General features: G+C 36.8%; 1 protein-coding gene across 2 annotated transcripts; it reads left to right on the forward strand.

Annotated features, from left to right (window-relative positions):
- Window positions 1-766: 766 nt before the first annotated feature.
- LOC145167467 (G-type lectin S-receptor-like serine/threonine-protein kinase B120) lies at window positions 767-6,963 on the forward strand. Of its 2 annotated transcripts, none has more exons than XM_079086689.1 (8): window positions 767-2,360; window positions 2,438-2,548; window positions 2,631-2,854; window positions 3,331-3,541; window positions 4,210-4,447; window positions 5,101-5,248; window positions 6,268-6,593; window positions 6,697-6,963. In XM_079086689.1, exons 1-7 carry the CDS (start codon window positions 1,049-1,051, stop codon window positions 6,574-6,576), a joined length of 2,553 nt encoding a protein of 850 aa, XP_078942815.1. In that variant the 5' UTR covers window positions 767-1,048; the 3' UTR covers window positions 6,577-6,593; window positions 6,697-6,963. The 2 variants fall into 2 exon arrangements, with proteins under 2 accessions (XP_078942815.1, XP_078942812.1); XM_079086686.1 differs by having other exon boundaries at window positions 6,268-6,572.
- Window positions 6,964-14,611: the final 7,648 nt, after the last annotated feature.

The following is a 14,611-nucleotide window of genomic DNA, read 5'->3' on the forward strand; positions in this document are numbered from 1 at the left end:
AACTTAAACCAAATCCCAAACTATTCTTAATACATCTCACCTAATCACTTATATAAACATGAAGTTAAGTTTTGATCTCACAACCATATTGGGACTCAAAGGTAGAGTTAATATGAAACAAGAGGATGGTAGAACTTATATAAGAGATGGAAGTTGGATGAGTTTCATCTATGAACGATGTGTGATATGTTTAAGTAACTTTCAAAATAAAATGCATGAAATGTAAGCAAAAAGATTCGAACCTAAAAACCTTAGTTTGATAAACCAACACTTTCACCGCCAAGCCAAGCTTGAATTTGTCTTTGTAACCCAAGAAATACGTATATAAATATATATAATTAATAGAATAAGCTTTAAAATTAGATGTACTTTAGAATTGGAGGCCCTAAGCCCTTTGATTAGTTTTGCAAAGGGTACTGACCCTGATAACTTTTTACCGGTTAACCAAACTCTCTGTTGAAATGTTAGTTTTAATGACATGATATGCCGACAGAATTAACATGTCATGTCATCAGAAATGACACTGAAATGACACGGCGGCAAACAATATGGTTCACAATTTAATTTGTGGGAATTGTTAGAAATTGAAAATTTAAGATAAAAAAATAATATAAAGTCAAAGTCAAATTTTTATATAAATTTAATGTCTTCTATAAAATCTTTTTTATATAAATTTAATGTCTTCTATAAAATCTAAACTATGTTTATATTCTTATTATTGACTATTCAATATTTGATTAGTGTTACCACAATTGACCATGACTAGAGGGAACATTCCATTTTCCCTTTTGGTTGGTATTGGCAACTTGGTAGTTTCCACTTTCCATGGACAGAGGTTTATCGGCCAAGATTCTAAATTGGTGGCAGTTGGTGGGAAGTGGGCTGATGCTGTTGGAATCAATTGTTTAAGCTGACCCCAATATTCAAATCCATTGAACTTCAAATTGGAAAAACTTATCTTAGATTTCGCTTTCCATCTTTCAAATCTTCCATTTTTCCCCATTCAGCTTCGATTCATCCAAAACCCACATACAAATTCCATGTTTTCATGATTTTCTGTCAACTTTTATCGAATTTGGACATGGGTTTTACTCATAAAACCCTAAAAAATCTCCACCTTATCTCTTTCATAGTTCTTCTTCACTTTCTCCCTGTGTTTCCACAAGGAAACAACAGTAGAATCGATCAAGGTCAGCTGCTTAGAGATGGCCAAACCGTTGTTTCCCCTAGTCAGGTTTTCGAGCTCGGATTCTTCAGCCCTGTGAATTCACGTTTCAAATACGTCGGAATTTGGTATTACGGATTTCAGAACCGAACAGTCGCATGGGTAGCGAACAGAAACGATCCAATCACCGGCGATTCTGGTGTTTTCAGCATCGGAAATAATGGAAGCTTGATTGTTTCCGATGGAAATGATAGAGTTTATTGGTCAAGCAATAGTCCTTCATCTGGGAGTAATTTAACAGCGATTCTTATGGATAACGGAAACCTAATGCTTTCAACTGTGCAAAACGTCGGTGTTGATACAGAAGCTATTTGGCGGAGTTGTGATCATCCAACTGACACTTACTTGCCGAATCAGAGAGTTTATTTGAATATCACAGCGGAAGATACTCGTCAATTTGTTTCATGGAGGTCTCTTAATGATCCTTCAGAGGGGAATTACTCCATGGGAATTGATCCTCGAGGTTCGCCCCAAGTGGTGGTTTGGGACGCCCAATCTCGCCGGCGGCTATGGAGATCCGGTCCATGGAATAATCAGATTTTCATTGGAATTCCGCAGATGAGATCCTTATTCCTTTATGGTTTCGATTTAGTTCGTGTAAACAGTAGTCTCATGTATTTCATCTTCAACAATCCAAACACTACACTTCTGATGCGATTCATGATCCGATGGAATGGAGTTGTTCAACAATTGACATGGGACAATCAAAGGTCCAGATGGGATGCCAATTTATCTCTGCCTACTTCCGATTGCCAATATTACAACAGATGTGGAAATTTTGGACTCTGTCAATCATCCCTAAATTCTCCATCTCCGTGTACTTGTATGGAAGGATTCGATCAAATTTCCACTGGTGGGTGTGTTCGAAGAACTCTACTCAACTGCAATTCAAATGGTTCAACGAGTGATGGATTTTTCCAGCAAACTGGTGTTAAACTGCCGGATTTTGCCGACAGGTTGGACGCGGGAAGTAGCGGTGATTGTGAAGATGGATGCTTGACAAACTGTTCGTGTAGTGCATATGCATATGTATCCGGGATCGGGTGTTTGATTTGGGGAGATGATTTGGTTGATGTTGAACAATTTGCAGAGGGTGGCGAAACCCTTTTCATTCGTCTTGCAGATGCTGATTTAGGTATGTTTTATATTTCTCACAATCCCTTTCATGATTCGAGTGTCAGCTCTTAGTTGACAATTTTATTTGATTTTCAGAAAGTCGGAAGAAAGCATCGAAAACCGTAGTCATTGCATTGTCGGTGACTGGAGCGGTTGTTCTCGGCGTTATTCTATTGTTGGTATTGAGATTCCGGCGAAACCTTAAAGGTGAATTATTCTCGATAATTATATATTTTGTATAAAAATTATTTAAATGTGACTTCTCAATTTCATGTTATTTGATCTATAGAGGGTCGAAATCCATGTGGAAAATCAAAGAAACAATCATCAGTTTCGGAGGTGACAAATGGTGTACAAAATCACGTTGAGAATTCAGGACAACAAGATGATGAAGGGAAACCCTATGAAGGACCCTCGTTGCCTTTATACAGTTCTAATGTCTTAGAAGCCGCCACCGAAGGCTTTGCAAACAAGAACAAACTCGGTCAAGGCGGTTTCGGCCCGGTCCACAAGGTTCACTCATTTAAACCAAATTCCGTGTTTGCCCATGTCATTTTGACAAAATTTGCAATATTTTGTTCCACTAAAACTCGCTCTCGATCTCTGGTTTGTTGTAAAAGACATAAATGCCCTCCTTATCCTTGTCGTAAAAATAGCCCTAGAAAGCTTGACCAGTCCAATTCTATTCAGTCCTGTGTGTACACATGGGACTAGTCCAATTCTATTCAGTCCTGTGTGTACACATGGGACTGGGATTGGACTGGACCTGACTGGACAACCTTTGTTGGGCTATTTTTTATGACGAGGATGAGGATGACATTTACGTCTTTTACACAGACGAGAGACCGATAATGGTTTTCCGTCCTATCTTTTTGGGTGGGACCAAAAGTTTCAAATATTGTTTGATTGATGTCAGTGTCAGTCCAATGCATGTCAAACATAATATAACTGTTTTTCAGAAATTGAGTTTTAATTTTTGTTTTGTTTAGGGAATTTTGCCGGGAGGACAAGAAATTGCTGTAAAACGGCTTTCAAGATCGTCGGGGCAAGGATTGGTGGAATTCAAGAACGAGATGATTTTGATTGCAAAGTTGCAACATCGAAATCTTGTTAGATTGTTGGGGTATTGCATTGAAGGGGAAGAAAGAATGTTATTATATGAATACATGCCTAATAAAAGCCTTGATACGTTTCTATTCGGTAAGTTTCTTTAGGTATTTTTTGTAAGGTTAAATGCATGAAATAGGAATGTATGTAGTTTCATTGATTTGTTTATTATAGAATTCTACTTTCGGTTCTTTATATTAAAGCATTGTGGTTTGAAAATCTACCCAATTAAAGCAATCTTCAACGCTATAATTTGGTTGATTTTTCAAAGTACATTATGCAAATAAGCAAAAAAAAAAAAAATTGAAATAACAATATGCTATAATCGAGTAGATTTTACTAAGTCAAATTGCGTTACTAAAATAGTAAATTGAAATTACTATGTTGTAATAGAAAGAAAGGAAAGTGAGATGATATAATAATAAAATAAATAAAAGTACAATGCTATATCTAATTTTTTGTTCTTCTTTTATATAATTGCTTTCGATGAAACATTCTGAATCTTTCTAAATTAGGAATATTTGCATATAACATTAGACACAACATAGAAAGTGGATAGTTATAACAATGTAATTAAAATACAAAACAATTTCCACTGAAAGTACAATGCCTTAATAAGTAATAAAATGAAAGTACAATGATGTAATAGCACGGAATAAAAGTATGTAAATTGCTATTTCTTGTATTTTCCGTTTTATATAAATGCTTTGAATAAAGATTCTGAAACTTTGTATTTTGGGAATGTTTTTATGTAACGAAAGACCCGATAAAAAAAGCGGAATTAAGTTGGAAAATTCGATTCAACATCATCGAAGGGATTGCAAGAGGTTTGTTGTATCTTCATCGGGATTCTAGGCTTCGAATAATTCATCGTGATTTAAAAGTCAGTAATATTTTGCTTGATGAAGAAATGACTCCCAAGATTTCTGATTTTGGAATGGCAAGAATCTTTGGAGGGAACCAAAACGAAGCCAATACCAATCGAGTTGTTGGAACTTAGTAAGTTTTTACTTTTTATAATTTTATTTTTTTACTTTTTTAAAGTTTTAACAGTTGTTTTGTTTCTCTGGTCGACCAGTTTCAGTTCCAATGTGGATTGAGCTCCTTGTCATAAAAGCAAAATTGTGTAATTTTAACACCAATTATTTTTCCACTCAAACCATTTTTAAAACATTACATAAAAAATTATTTTGGATATTTTGATAATGAAAACAACTTGTATACTTATTATACTATTATATTACCACATAAATGTAATACTTTATGTTACTTGATTTCCAATAAGATTTCATAGTCGAATAATAATACTAAATTTGTCATTATAGTTGAGTTTCTTGATATAATTTATGATAATATCGGATTTTGTAGAATTTTTTTGGTTTTTGGTTTTATGTTTATTGAGTTTGAGTTATATAGTAATAAATGTTTTGTTAATAAGTTTTAAGGTCATGCATAAATAGAGTTAGTTAGTAAGGGCAATAAGGTCTTTTTCCATAATTGTTTTGTTGGAGTGAAAGCCCAGGGAAAGACTAGCCTCTCAAATCTAACACAAAATCAACTACTTACTAAATCAAACAAAATGGTTTTTAAATTCTTGAGGTGAAGAAGTTGTTAATATGGGGTTTAATTAGATATTTGATACAATTTTGCAGTGGTTATATGTCTCCTGAGTATGCAATGGAAGGTTTGTTTTCGGTGAAATCTGATGTTTATAGCTTCGGTGTTTTGCTTCTAGAAATCATTAGTGGCCACCGAAATAACGGTTTCCGTTCTAATGATTCCACAAATCTAATTCGACATGTAAGTGAAATCAACATGCTCACTTTAATTATAGCATTGTAATTTCATTTTTTTTTTCTTATTAGATAGTTTTGCTTTAAAAAATATGGTTTGGGTTCAAATGAGACGGACCATTCTTTTCTGAAACCGAAGGATACATTTCTAGCCACACATTTCGGGGGCCAACAAATTTAAAAAATAAAAAATAAAAAAATCTAAGGCATTAATTTTCTACGTCTTTAAAATCCAAAATATATTAAAAAAATCACCGTTCTAGTTGAATATTCCAACAAGAATAATTTTCATAATGAATACTATTTGTAATATTCTTATAGGAATATTGTTAAGATATTAAAACTTCGCACATACTAATATTCTAATATTAGAGTTTTACAAATATTATGCTTTTATTAATAATATTTTTGTTAAAATATATTACTAAAAGTCTAAAACGGTGATTTTTTATTTATTTATTTTTTAAAATATTTTTTGGATGTATAAAGTGATGAAACGTAATGCCCAATAATTTGTTTTTTCATTTTTATTTATTATTTTTCCCCCCAAAGCGTGTGGCTAGAAAATGTTCCTTCGGTCTTATAAGAATTTTTGGTCTTATTAAACCTTTACGCAAATATCCCCAATTATAATAATACAAATTGGTTTGTATTTGGATGATATTGCTCTAATTTGGTTAATTTTATAAAGCCTAATGTTGCAATAGGAAGAAATAAAAGTAGGATGCCATAATAAAAAAAAATCAATGAAAATACATTGCTATTGTTGTTTTAGGACACTTAGAGTCTTTGTACTTGGTCTTTCAATATATTTTACCTATGTTAGTTACATAATTAAAATAACCTTTCTAGGGCTATTTTCGATTAGAATGAGGACATTTATGTCTTTTGCACAAACGATGCCTACCCATGACATCAGTGTGACTCACATGCCACTAAACACAATGCAACTTGTTCTGTCATGTTGTCATGTCTTGTTTATACATTTTATTGCAAAGTTATGGAGACATTTGTGACATTTTTCAGGCATGGAAGCTATGGAAAGAAGGGAAACCCGATGAATTAATCGATCCCACAATTCTAGATTCATGTAACAAAACAGAAGCATTACAATGCATCCACGTGGCAATGTTATGTGTGCAATCATCAGCTGTGCAAAGGCCCACCATGTCATCGGTGGTCTTCATGTTGGAAGGTGAAAACACAAGCCTTCCACAACCAACCGAAGTCGATATCACATCATTAAGTTCAGTAGAAATGGATTTGATAATGGAAGGCCGAGAAATCAATATTTCATCCAATGATGTTACCATTACGGAAGTTTCCGGAAGGTAATGTTCCGAAGTGAAAAGGTGAAATGTGTTGAGGTTTTGTGTTTGTGTTTGTTAATGAACCGATGTGTCAGAAACTAGATTTCTGATGTTTTTTTTTTGTCGGTTTGTCTTTTTCTTAAAGGCCATGAGTGGTGGTGCCTGTAGCGGAATTGAATGTAGCGGAATTGAATATGAGACCTCATGCCATGGATCGTTTGTTGTATATAATTTGGATACGTGTAAATTTATGATAATGTTTTTGAGATGACGCGATATAATTGTTTTGTAAATCAGGAAATTAGAATAGTAGGAGATATATTGGATGGTATGTATATTGGCCTATTTGGGCCTATGTTTGATTTAGCAAGTATAAATATAGTTTGAAATAATAAAGTAGTTTCCTTCATCATTGATATTTGTGATGTGCTCTATTTATTTGTCCACAATAGCACACTTACATTTGTTATATGAAACTAGAAAGGTTACCCCCGCTACGCGGGGCCAGAAGCTTTCAATGTTGTTTGCGAATCGATAAATATGATAGACGTAGAAAGTGCAATGATGAAAAGCCAGGACTTTGCCCCGGACCGTTTTTTTTCATGTTTTTATGAAAAAATGTAAAAGTTTTGACTGCAAGGACCAGAAGTGTCAAAATGGCTAAAAAATTAAAGGGGTAGGAATTAGCAACTTTTTAGAAAAGGGATCAAAGTTGTCAAACCGTTAAAGTTTTGTGGCCAAACTTTAAAGATAAAAAGGTTCCTAAAAAGTGTAAAAATATTGATTGTAAGGACCAAAAGTGTCAAAATGGTTAAAGAATGAGGAGTAAAGTCGCCTAAAACATCAAATTTTTGTGACAAAATGTAAAAGTTTTGACCGCAAGGACCAGAAGTGTCAAAATGGCTAAAGAATTAAAGGGGTAGGAATTTGCAACTTTTTAGAAAATGGATCAAAGTTGTCAAATCGCTAAAGTTTTGTGGCCAAACTTTAACTTTAAATATTAAAAGGTTTCTAAAAAGTGTAAAAATATTGGTTGCAAGGTCCAAAAGTGTCAAAATGGTTAAAAAATGAGGAGCAAAGTTGCCAAAAAAACATCAAAATTTATTATTCCTAACTTTAAAGCCCAACAATAATACAGGAGCAATTCAGTTAAAAAAATGACAAGTTTTCTATTCATTTTCTTCATAACATTAATATATATAATATAATATCATATCAACGTAGTTAGTTGCCTTCCACCTATAAAAGCAATATGTGGCTTTGAAACTTTTGTGATTTTTTTAGCTAACATAGTAAAGTATTTTTATTGTTAAATAAGCTACAAAATTTGTTCTTGTACCGTTGTACGTTATCTGTATGCACACTACAACAGACCCCGTAAACTGGCCCAATAAGCAGATAATTCGAAACATACTCGGCCCATTCAAAAGTAAAGACTAACAAATAAGAATACAACAACGGCCGAATAATATGTTATATATTATATACTAGGTTACAACCCGTAAAAACCACATTTAAAAGATTTATAAAATTTTATTAAAGTAATAAGATATAGGTTTTGTTTAGACTTTTAAATTTTTATTTAAATTATCCGATATATAAGTTTAATAGCAACCTACTTTCCCTTAAAACAATAATATCAATATATTTTATTTTGTTTTTAAAATTTAGAAAATTAAGAGGATAATATGGCAGAAATATGAGTTTTTGTAAAGTAGTGTTTGAAGTGGGGCTAAACTATCAAAATTTGTTGCAATATTTGTATTTTATTATAACACATATGCCTACATGAAAACATTGTACTTTCAATTTGATGTGTAATATAATATCATACATTTTTATAATATTGTAATTTAAGATTGATAATTTGGCAAAAAAAATAATTTCTGAAAGTACAATGACATTTATTTCATACTTTTGGAGGTTTTTTTTTTTTTTTTTAAGAGATGCAGAATTTTAGGGGCAAATCAGTCACACACAACAAACAGTATACCTTCTTATGGAAAAATATTTAAAAATCAAATTTCTATAAAGTAAAATGATATATTCTTCATATTTTCTAAAGTTTCATTGATTAATTTAATTTTTTATAGCAGGAAAAAAAAAGATAATATGATAGAAATGTGACTGATATTGTAGCTTTTTGAATTGGAACTAAATAGTGAAATCCACGGTAACGTAATAAACATACATAACTATAAATCTGATTGATATTAGTATTCGTTTTCATTATTTAATGGGGTAACATTTCTATATAAAGTAAATACTATTTAAAATTATTTTTATAAAAAAAAATAAATTGGAAATATATAATACGCAATTTTTAATTAAACATAAATGTATCATTTATTAAGAATAACCTATAAAGGACATGTAATATATTATCCTATCAATCCAATTCCATTGAAAAAAATGGAACTTACTACTATTTTTGGAACATATGCATCGGTGGCAATAAAGCACCCAACAAATTCATTAAAGTATGTCTAGGTCTAAGTCCATCCGTATGAAAACCAAAATGGTAATGAACTTTATAAACGGTCAAAATGGTAATGTAAATTTAGAGATGATCAAAATGGTCATTCTAAGATGGTCTTTCAAAAATGGCAAGTCATTTTAAATGATTAGATAAAGTCCATCACAAAACCAACCACAAAATATGATTAGGCTACCTTATAAAATGCAATTCTTGTTAAGAAGAGCACCACTAAATAGTATGACTTATTGAATAGGATTATAGCTAAGAGAACATCTTGTAACGCCCGTAGATCCGGGCTACTCAATTTAGAGACAATGAGCATCAAAAATGAGTTTTTGATGAAAGATTACTTAGAAGGAATAATATTAACCAAGTATTATTATATGTTACAAGGGTTCCGTACATATAAAGAACGCCGAAATCCGAGTTATAACGAAGAAGTTATGGCCCGTCGAAGTTTTACGGCAAAACCGGCACGACACAGGGAGACGTAAATAGTGCAATTACGATAGAGGACTTTTTAGCCTTAGTGATCTAAACAAAAATTGTATTATACGTTAAACCGAGAACATACAAAAAAAGAATGCCCAAATCTGACTTCGTATGAGGAAGTTATGAATTTTCTAAGATTTGACATAGTAGTGCACGACCCGAAACTCGAATTTTAGTTCGAGTAGTTTTTGGCCTACGCAACCTAAATGAGAGTTGAAGATATCATTAATAGGAACTCAACGATAAAAAGACAGACGAAAACGGAGTCCGTATGAAGGAGTTATGAATTCTTCGCGGTCATTTAACAGTCTAAGCTCCTCCTACTGTTAAATTTAAGATCGGTCGAGAATTAGCCGACGACGTCTAAATGAAAGTTGTAGACCTTGTTTTTACCTACGCGTGGTTGTAAAGAACGTCGAAAACGGAGCTCGTATACGAAAGTTACGGGGTTTAGAAGTCGGCAGGGTGCTGTGCGAAATCGGGTGACGTGGCTGAATATGGGCCAAGGCTTTCTCCCCAAGGCAAGCCACCAGATGGTGACACCTGGCCATGGACTCGACGAGTAGGACCTCCTACTCAACGAGTAAAGCAGGATTCCAGCCTATAAATAGAGGTGTCGTGTTCCCTCATTCTTCACACCTTCCCAACTTCACTTTCTCTCTCTAAGCCCCCAAAACCCCCCCTAAGCCTAGGTAAACCCCCTAGCACCCGAAGGAAGCCCCGAGGCTCCCGAAGCCCCAAGAAAAGAGCCTTTCGGCTCGGGAACGCTGCTCCGGCGAAGCCCAGTTTTCGAGAAAACCCGTTGTTTTGTCCGAGGAAAATTGTTTTAAGATTAACGAAGCGCTGTCCGAGTACCGAATCACCATCTTTTCAAGTGAGTGCATAGTTACTTTCATCTTACACATAGATATGAAGTATTTAATATAAATTACATGCTATGTGTGCATATTTTCTGTATACTTGCCGTCTATGCTGGGTGAAAGATTTTTATACATGTTTTAAATGATTTAAACTGTATATGTATTTTATATCTACAAAATGTGTTGGGTAAAACATGGGTAGATGAAATAGTTGCTGTGTGACAAAAACAAAATGATGAGAGGTGATATAGACCATGAGATAAGGGTGAGAGGTGAACCATGAGAGAAGCCTTTTACCCAAGTGTTGGCCCCGTCATCTAGCAGAGTATGGATGACAACCACAGACTATTCTAGACAGTCCAGTGGAACACTAGCAGGCTCGCAACCTGTAGGTGTTATTTGAACTGTGTATTCACCAGCTGTACTCTAAAAAACCATTGACATGTATTGCGAGTGGATTCTCGGAAACGATACTGTCAATAAACGAGATAACCCTGGCAGATGCGCCTAAAGGACTCTACCGGCAGAAGCGCCTAATAGAGAACCTCATAACCCCGACAGATGCACCTAAAGGACTATACCGGCAGATGCACCCCATAAAGAATGTCACAATTTTGGCAGCTGCACCTAAGTGATAATATTAGCAGCTGTGCTTGACAGATGTGTCATTAGCAACGATGGATTTCGTGCCTATTCCTTAGGATAATCCTTAGGAATGAATGAACGAGGAATAGCTGATTCTTAGGGTAGACCCTTAGGAGTAAATAAGATAATGGGGTTGGGTAATTGGGTTGATATATTTTTTGATGATTAAACATAATGATTATATTATTGTGGGTTGAAAACCTTATGTACTCACGAGGTTTCCCAACCTGACTCATTTAAGCTTATTTGTATCACAGGTGTCGATACGAAGCCACTTTACACTGAGAGATTTAAAAGAGATGTAGATCACTAGTGTAAATAAATGTAAGTTCTGTTTATGCTTATGTTTCTGTATTGACAATGACATCCCAAGGTTTTAAAAGGAATAAAAATACATTTCTTCGGAAATGCTTTGATAATGTATTTATCATGTTTTTCTGGGAACATATTCCGCAACATTTTTATTAAAAGAAGTACTCTGATTTTTATAAAGCATAAACAAAATCGGTCTTTTCTGGCCGAGAAAATGGGGATGTCACACATCTATACATGAACTGGAAGTAAAACTCAATGACAACTTGGGAGTTCAACATAAATCAATGCGAATCGATTAGGAAAAAAGCTTGATATTTCTTAGACTTTTATGCACTTTGATTACATTTAATCTTTGGACTGCCATAATATAGTCTTGGATCATGAACATTAGTGTAGTAGCTCTTAAAGGGACAAAAAAAGTCCATTATTGTCATTATAAGCTTGCATATGCATCCAAATTTATGCCAAATGTAGCAACTACCAAAGAACACAATTGTTTCAGTAACCCAATTGGAAAAATAGTCAGTCCCAAATTTTAATTTTACCCTTAAGGAAGAGCCAAAATCTTTGAAAGTTTGTACATATTCCTTAGTGAAAAAGATGTAGAAAGTTGAGAGATAAAGTATGTGACCCAATCTTTCGTAATTAGAATAACAGTGGAATACTGGAATTAATGTGGGTCAAACATATATCAAGTGAGTAAAAATGAATCAAATCAAACCCCGCCCCCTGAGAAACTTAAGAAATGCCAAATTGACACGAATGCCCATGGTACCCCCTTCCTCGTCAGACGAGTGAGGGGAACTGCAATCTTGGAGAAATCCTATATGAATCTCCAGTAGTACCTGCCAATCCCGAGAAGCTCCTGATATCCGAGGGAGATTTCAGAACCTCCCACTGCATAACCGCCTCGATTTTGGCTGGATCGACCAAAATCCCCTCTTAGTTAACGAGATGTCCAAGGAACTGAACCTCTCGTAACCAAAACTCGCACTTCGAGAACTTGGCATAAAGCCCTTCTCGCCTCAAGAATCCCAATAACTCCCAAAGATGCTTCGCGTGCTGCTATCTGGTCTTGGAGTACACAAAAATATCATCTATAAACACGATGACCGACCGATCGAGCATCGGTCTGCAGACCCGATTCATCAGGTCCATAAATACTACTGGCGCGGTGGTGAGCCCAAACGGCATCACCACGAACTCGTAATGCCCATAATGAGTCCGAAACGCGGTCTTCTCCACGTCCTCCTCCCTAACCCTGACGTGATGGTACCCAGACCTCAGGTCTATCTTGGAGAACCAAGATGCTCCCTACAACTGGTCGAAAAGATCATCTATCCTCGGAAGTGGATAACGGTTCTTCACCGTCAACTTGTTTAACTCCCGGTAGTCAATGCACATCCGATGTGAACCATCCTTATTCCTGACGAAGAGGATCAGCGCCCCCACGGAGAACTGCTAGGATGAATGAACTGCTTGCCCAACAGTTCCTGCAGCTGTGATGACAGCTCCTGCATTTCTGGTGGTGCTAATCGGTATGGTGCCTTAACGATAGGGGCCGCACTAGGCACTAGGTCGATCGTAAATTCGACTTGCCTCTCCGGAGGCACTCCGGGAACATGTTAGCAAACTCCCTCACTATTGGAACCTCTGAAACTGAAATCTGATCCCTGAGCAGCGTATCCACCACGTAGGCTAGATAACCCGCACACCCGTGCTGAATGTACTGCCGAGCCCTGGTAGCTGAACAAAACCCTATTCCCAATCTGGTGCCCTCGTCGTAGACAATTAGTTCTCCCCTACTTGGGGTTCGAACTACCACTTACTGACCCTCGTAGTCGATCATGGCACCAAAGCGACTAAGCCATTCCATACCCATAATCACACATACATCCCTCATGGGAATCGGGATCAAGTAAGTATATTGAGAAAGATACTCCGAAGATCTCCAATACGCAACCCCGATAGACCGAAGAAGCAAAAATCCCGTGTTCGTTGGTGATAGAGACTCGCAACGGACACTCTATCTCTCCTACTGGCAAACCGAACTCCCTACTAAATGTCTGAGAGATAAACAACCGACTCGCCCCCAAGTTAAATAATACCAAATCAGGTAAGGAGTTCACTAAAAATGTACCTAATCACAGGTACAAACATATAAGTATAAAAAATATATAATTAGTAAGATAAGGGATAGAAACATACTAGCAACCACGTTTGGTGCTGCGCTGGCCTCCTCTGCTGTAAGCTGGAAGGCGCGTCCCTGAGCCCTCGGAGGCGCTGCTCTACCCTGACTCCCATCAGTAATCCTCAGTGTAGTCGGAGCTGGAGCCTGCGCCGACCTGGAAGCGAGCTGGGGACAGTTGGTCTTCATGTGACCAACCTGATGACAGTGGTAGCAGATCCTCATATCTTGAACCGGGGCTAGCTGGCGACAATCCCTCGCAAACTGCCCCTCCTTGCCGCATTTGCGGCACACACTACCGATCTACAAACCCCAAAGTGACTCTTCTCGCACTTGCCACAAGTGCGGCCATGCTGGCCTCCCGACCTAGAATCAGCGGTCTTAGACCGCTTTGGCGCCGGCTATGACTGTGTCGGGGCCTGCCGCTGCTCCCTCAACTGCAGATCAATCTCTAACTCACGCCGCCTAGCGGCCTCCTGAAAATCCAGAAGCGTATCACAACGTTGGGTCGCCACAAACTGTCGGATGTCAGTCTTGAGCATGCTTAGATAACGTGTCATCGGATCCTACTCAGAAGCAAACTCCGGGCAGAACATCGCCCTCTCCATGAACATACGGGTGATCTACGTCACCGTCTCACCATCCTGTCTCAACTCCAAGAACTCTTGAGCTAACCATTCCTGCTCGACCCGTGGGTTGTAGCGGGCGCGGAACATATCCATGAACTGCTCCTAAGTAACCGCAACTCTCTGATCATCAGTGTAAGACCTAGTCATCAACCTCCACCAGTCCTTTGCCCCGGTCCTCAACAGGTTCAGGGCACATCTAACCTTCTGGTGGTCTCAGTGAGGGCTGCATAACGCTCATCGAAATACTCAATCATGGCGGTCTTAATAGACCCAAACATCTCTGGTAACTGAGCCCGGAACATCACATCAACCTCATCATGCAGGATCTCCCGAATCCTGGCGTCCATCTCGTATGGCCCTTTATGGCCGATAGTCTCAGGCACTGCTGGTGCCTCTTGTCCGCCGCCTCCTGATCTTGACCCAGATCCAGTCACAAATCGTCGAGTAAGCAC

Source organism: Lactuca virosa, chromosome 1, assembly GCF_052849685.1.
Source record: "Lactuca virosa cultivar CGN04683 chromosome 1, Lactuca_virosa_CGN04683_v6, whole genome shotgun sequence".
In the NCBI taxonomy this organism is placed as follows: domain Eukaryota; kingdom Viridiplantae; phylum Streptophyta; class Magnoliopsida; order Asterales; family Asteraceae; genus Lactuca; species Lactuca virosa.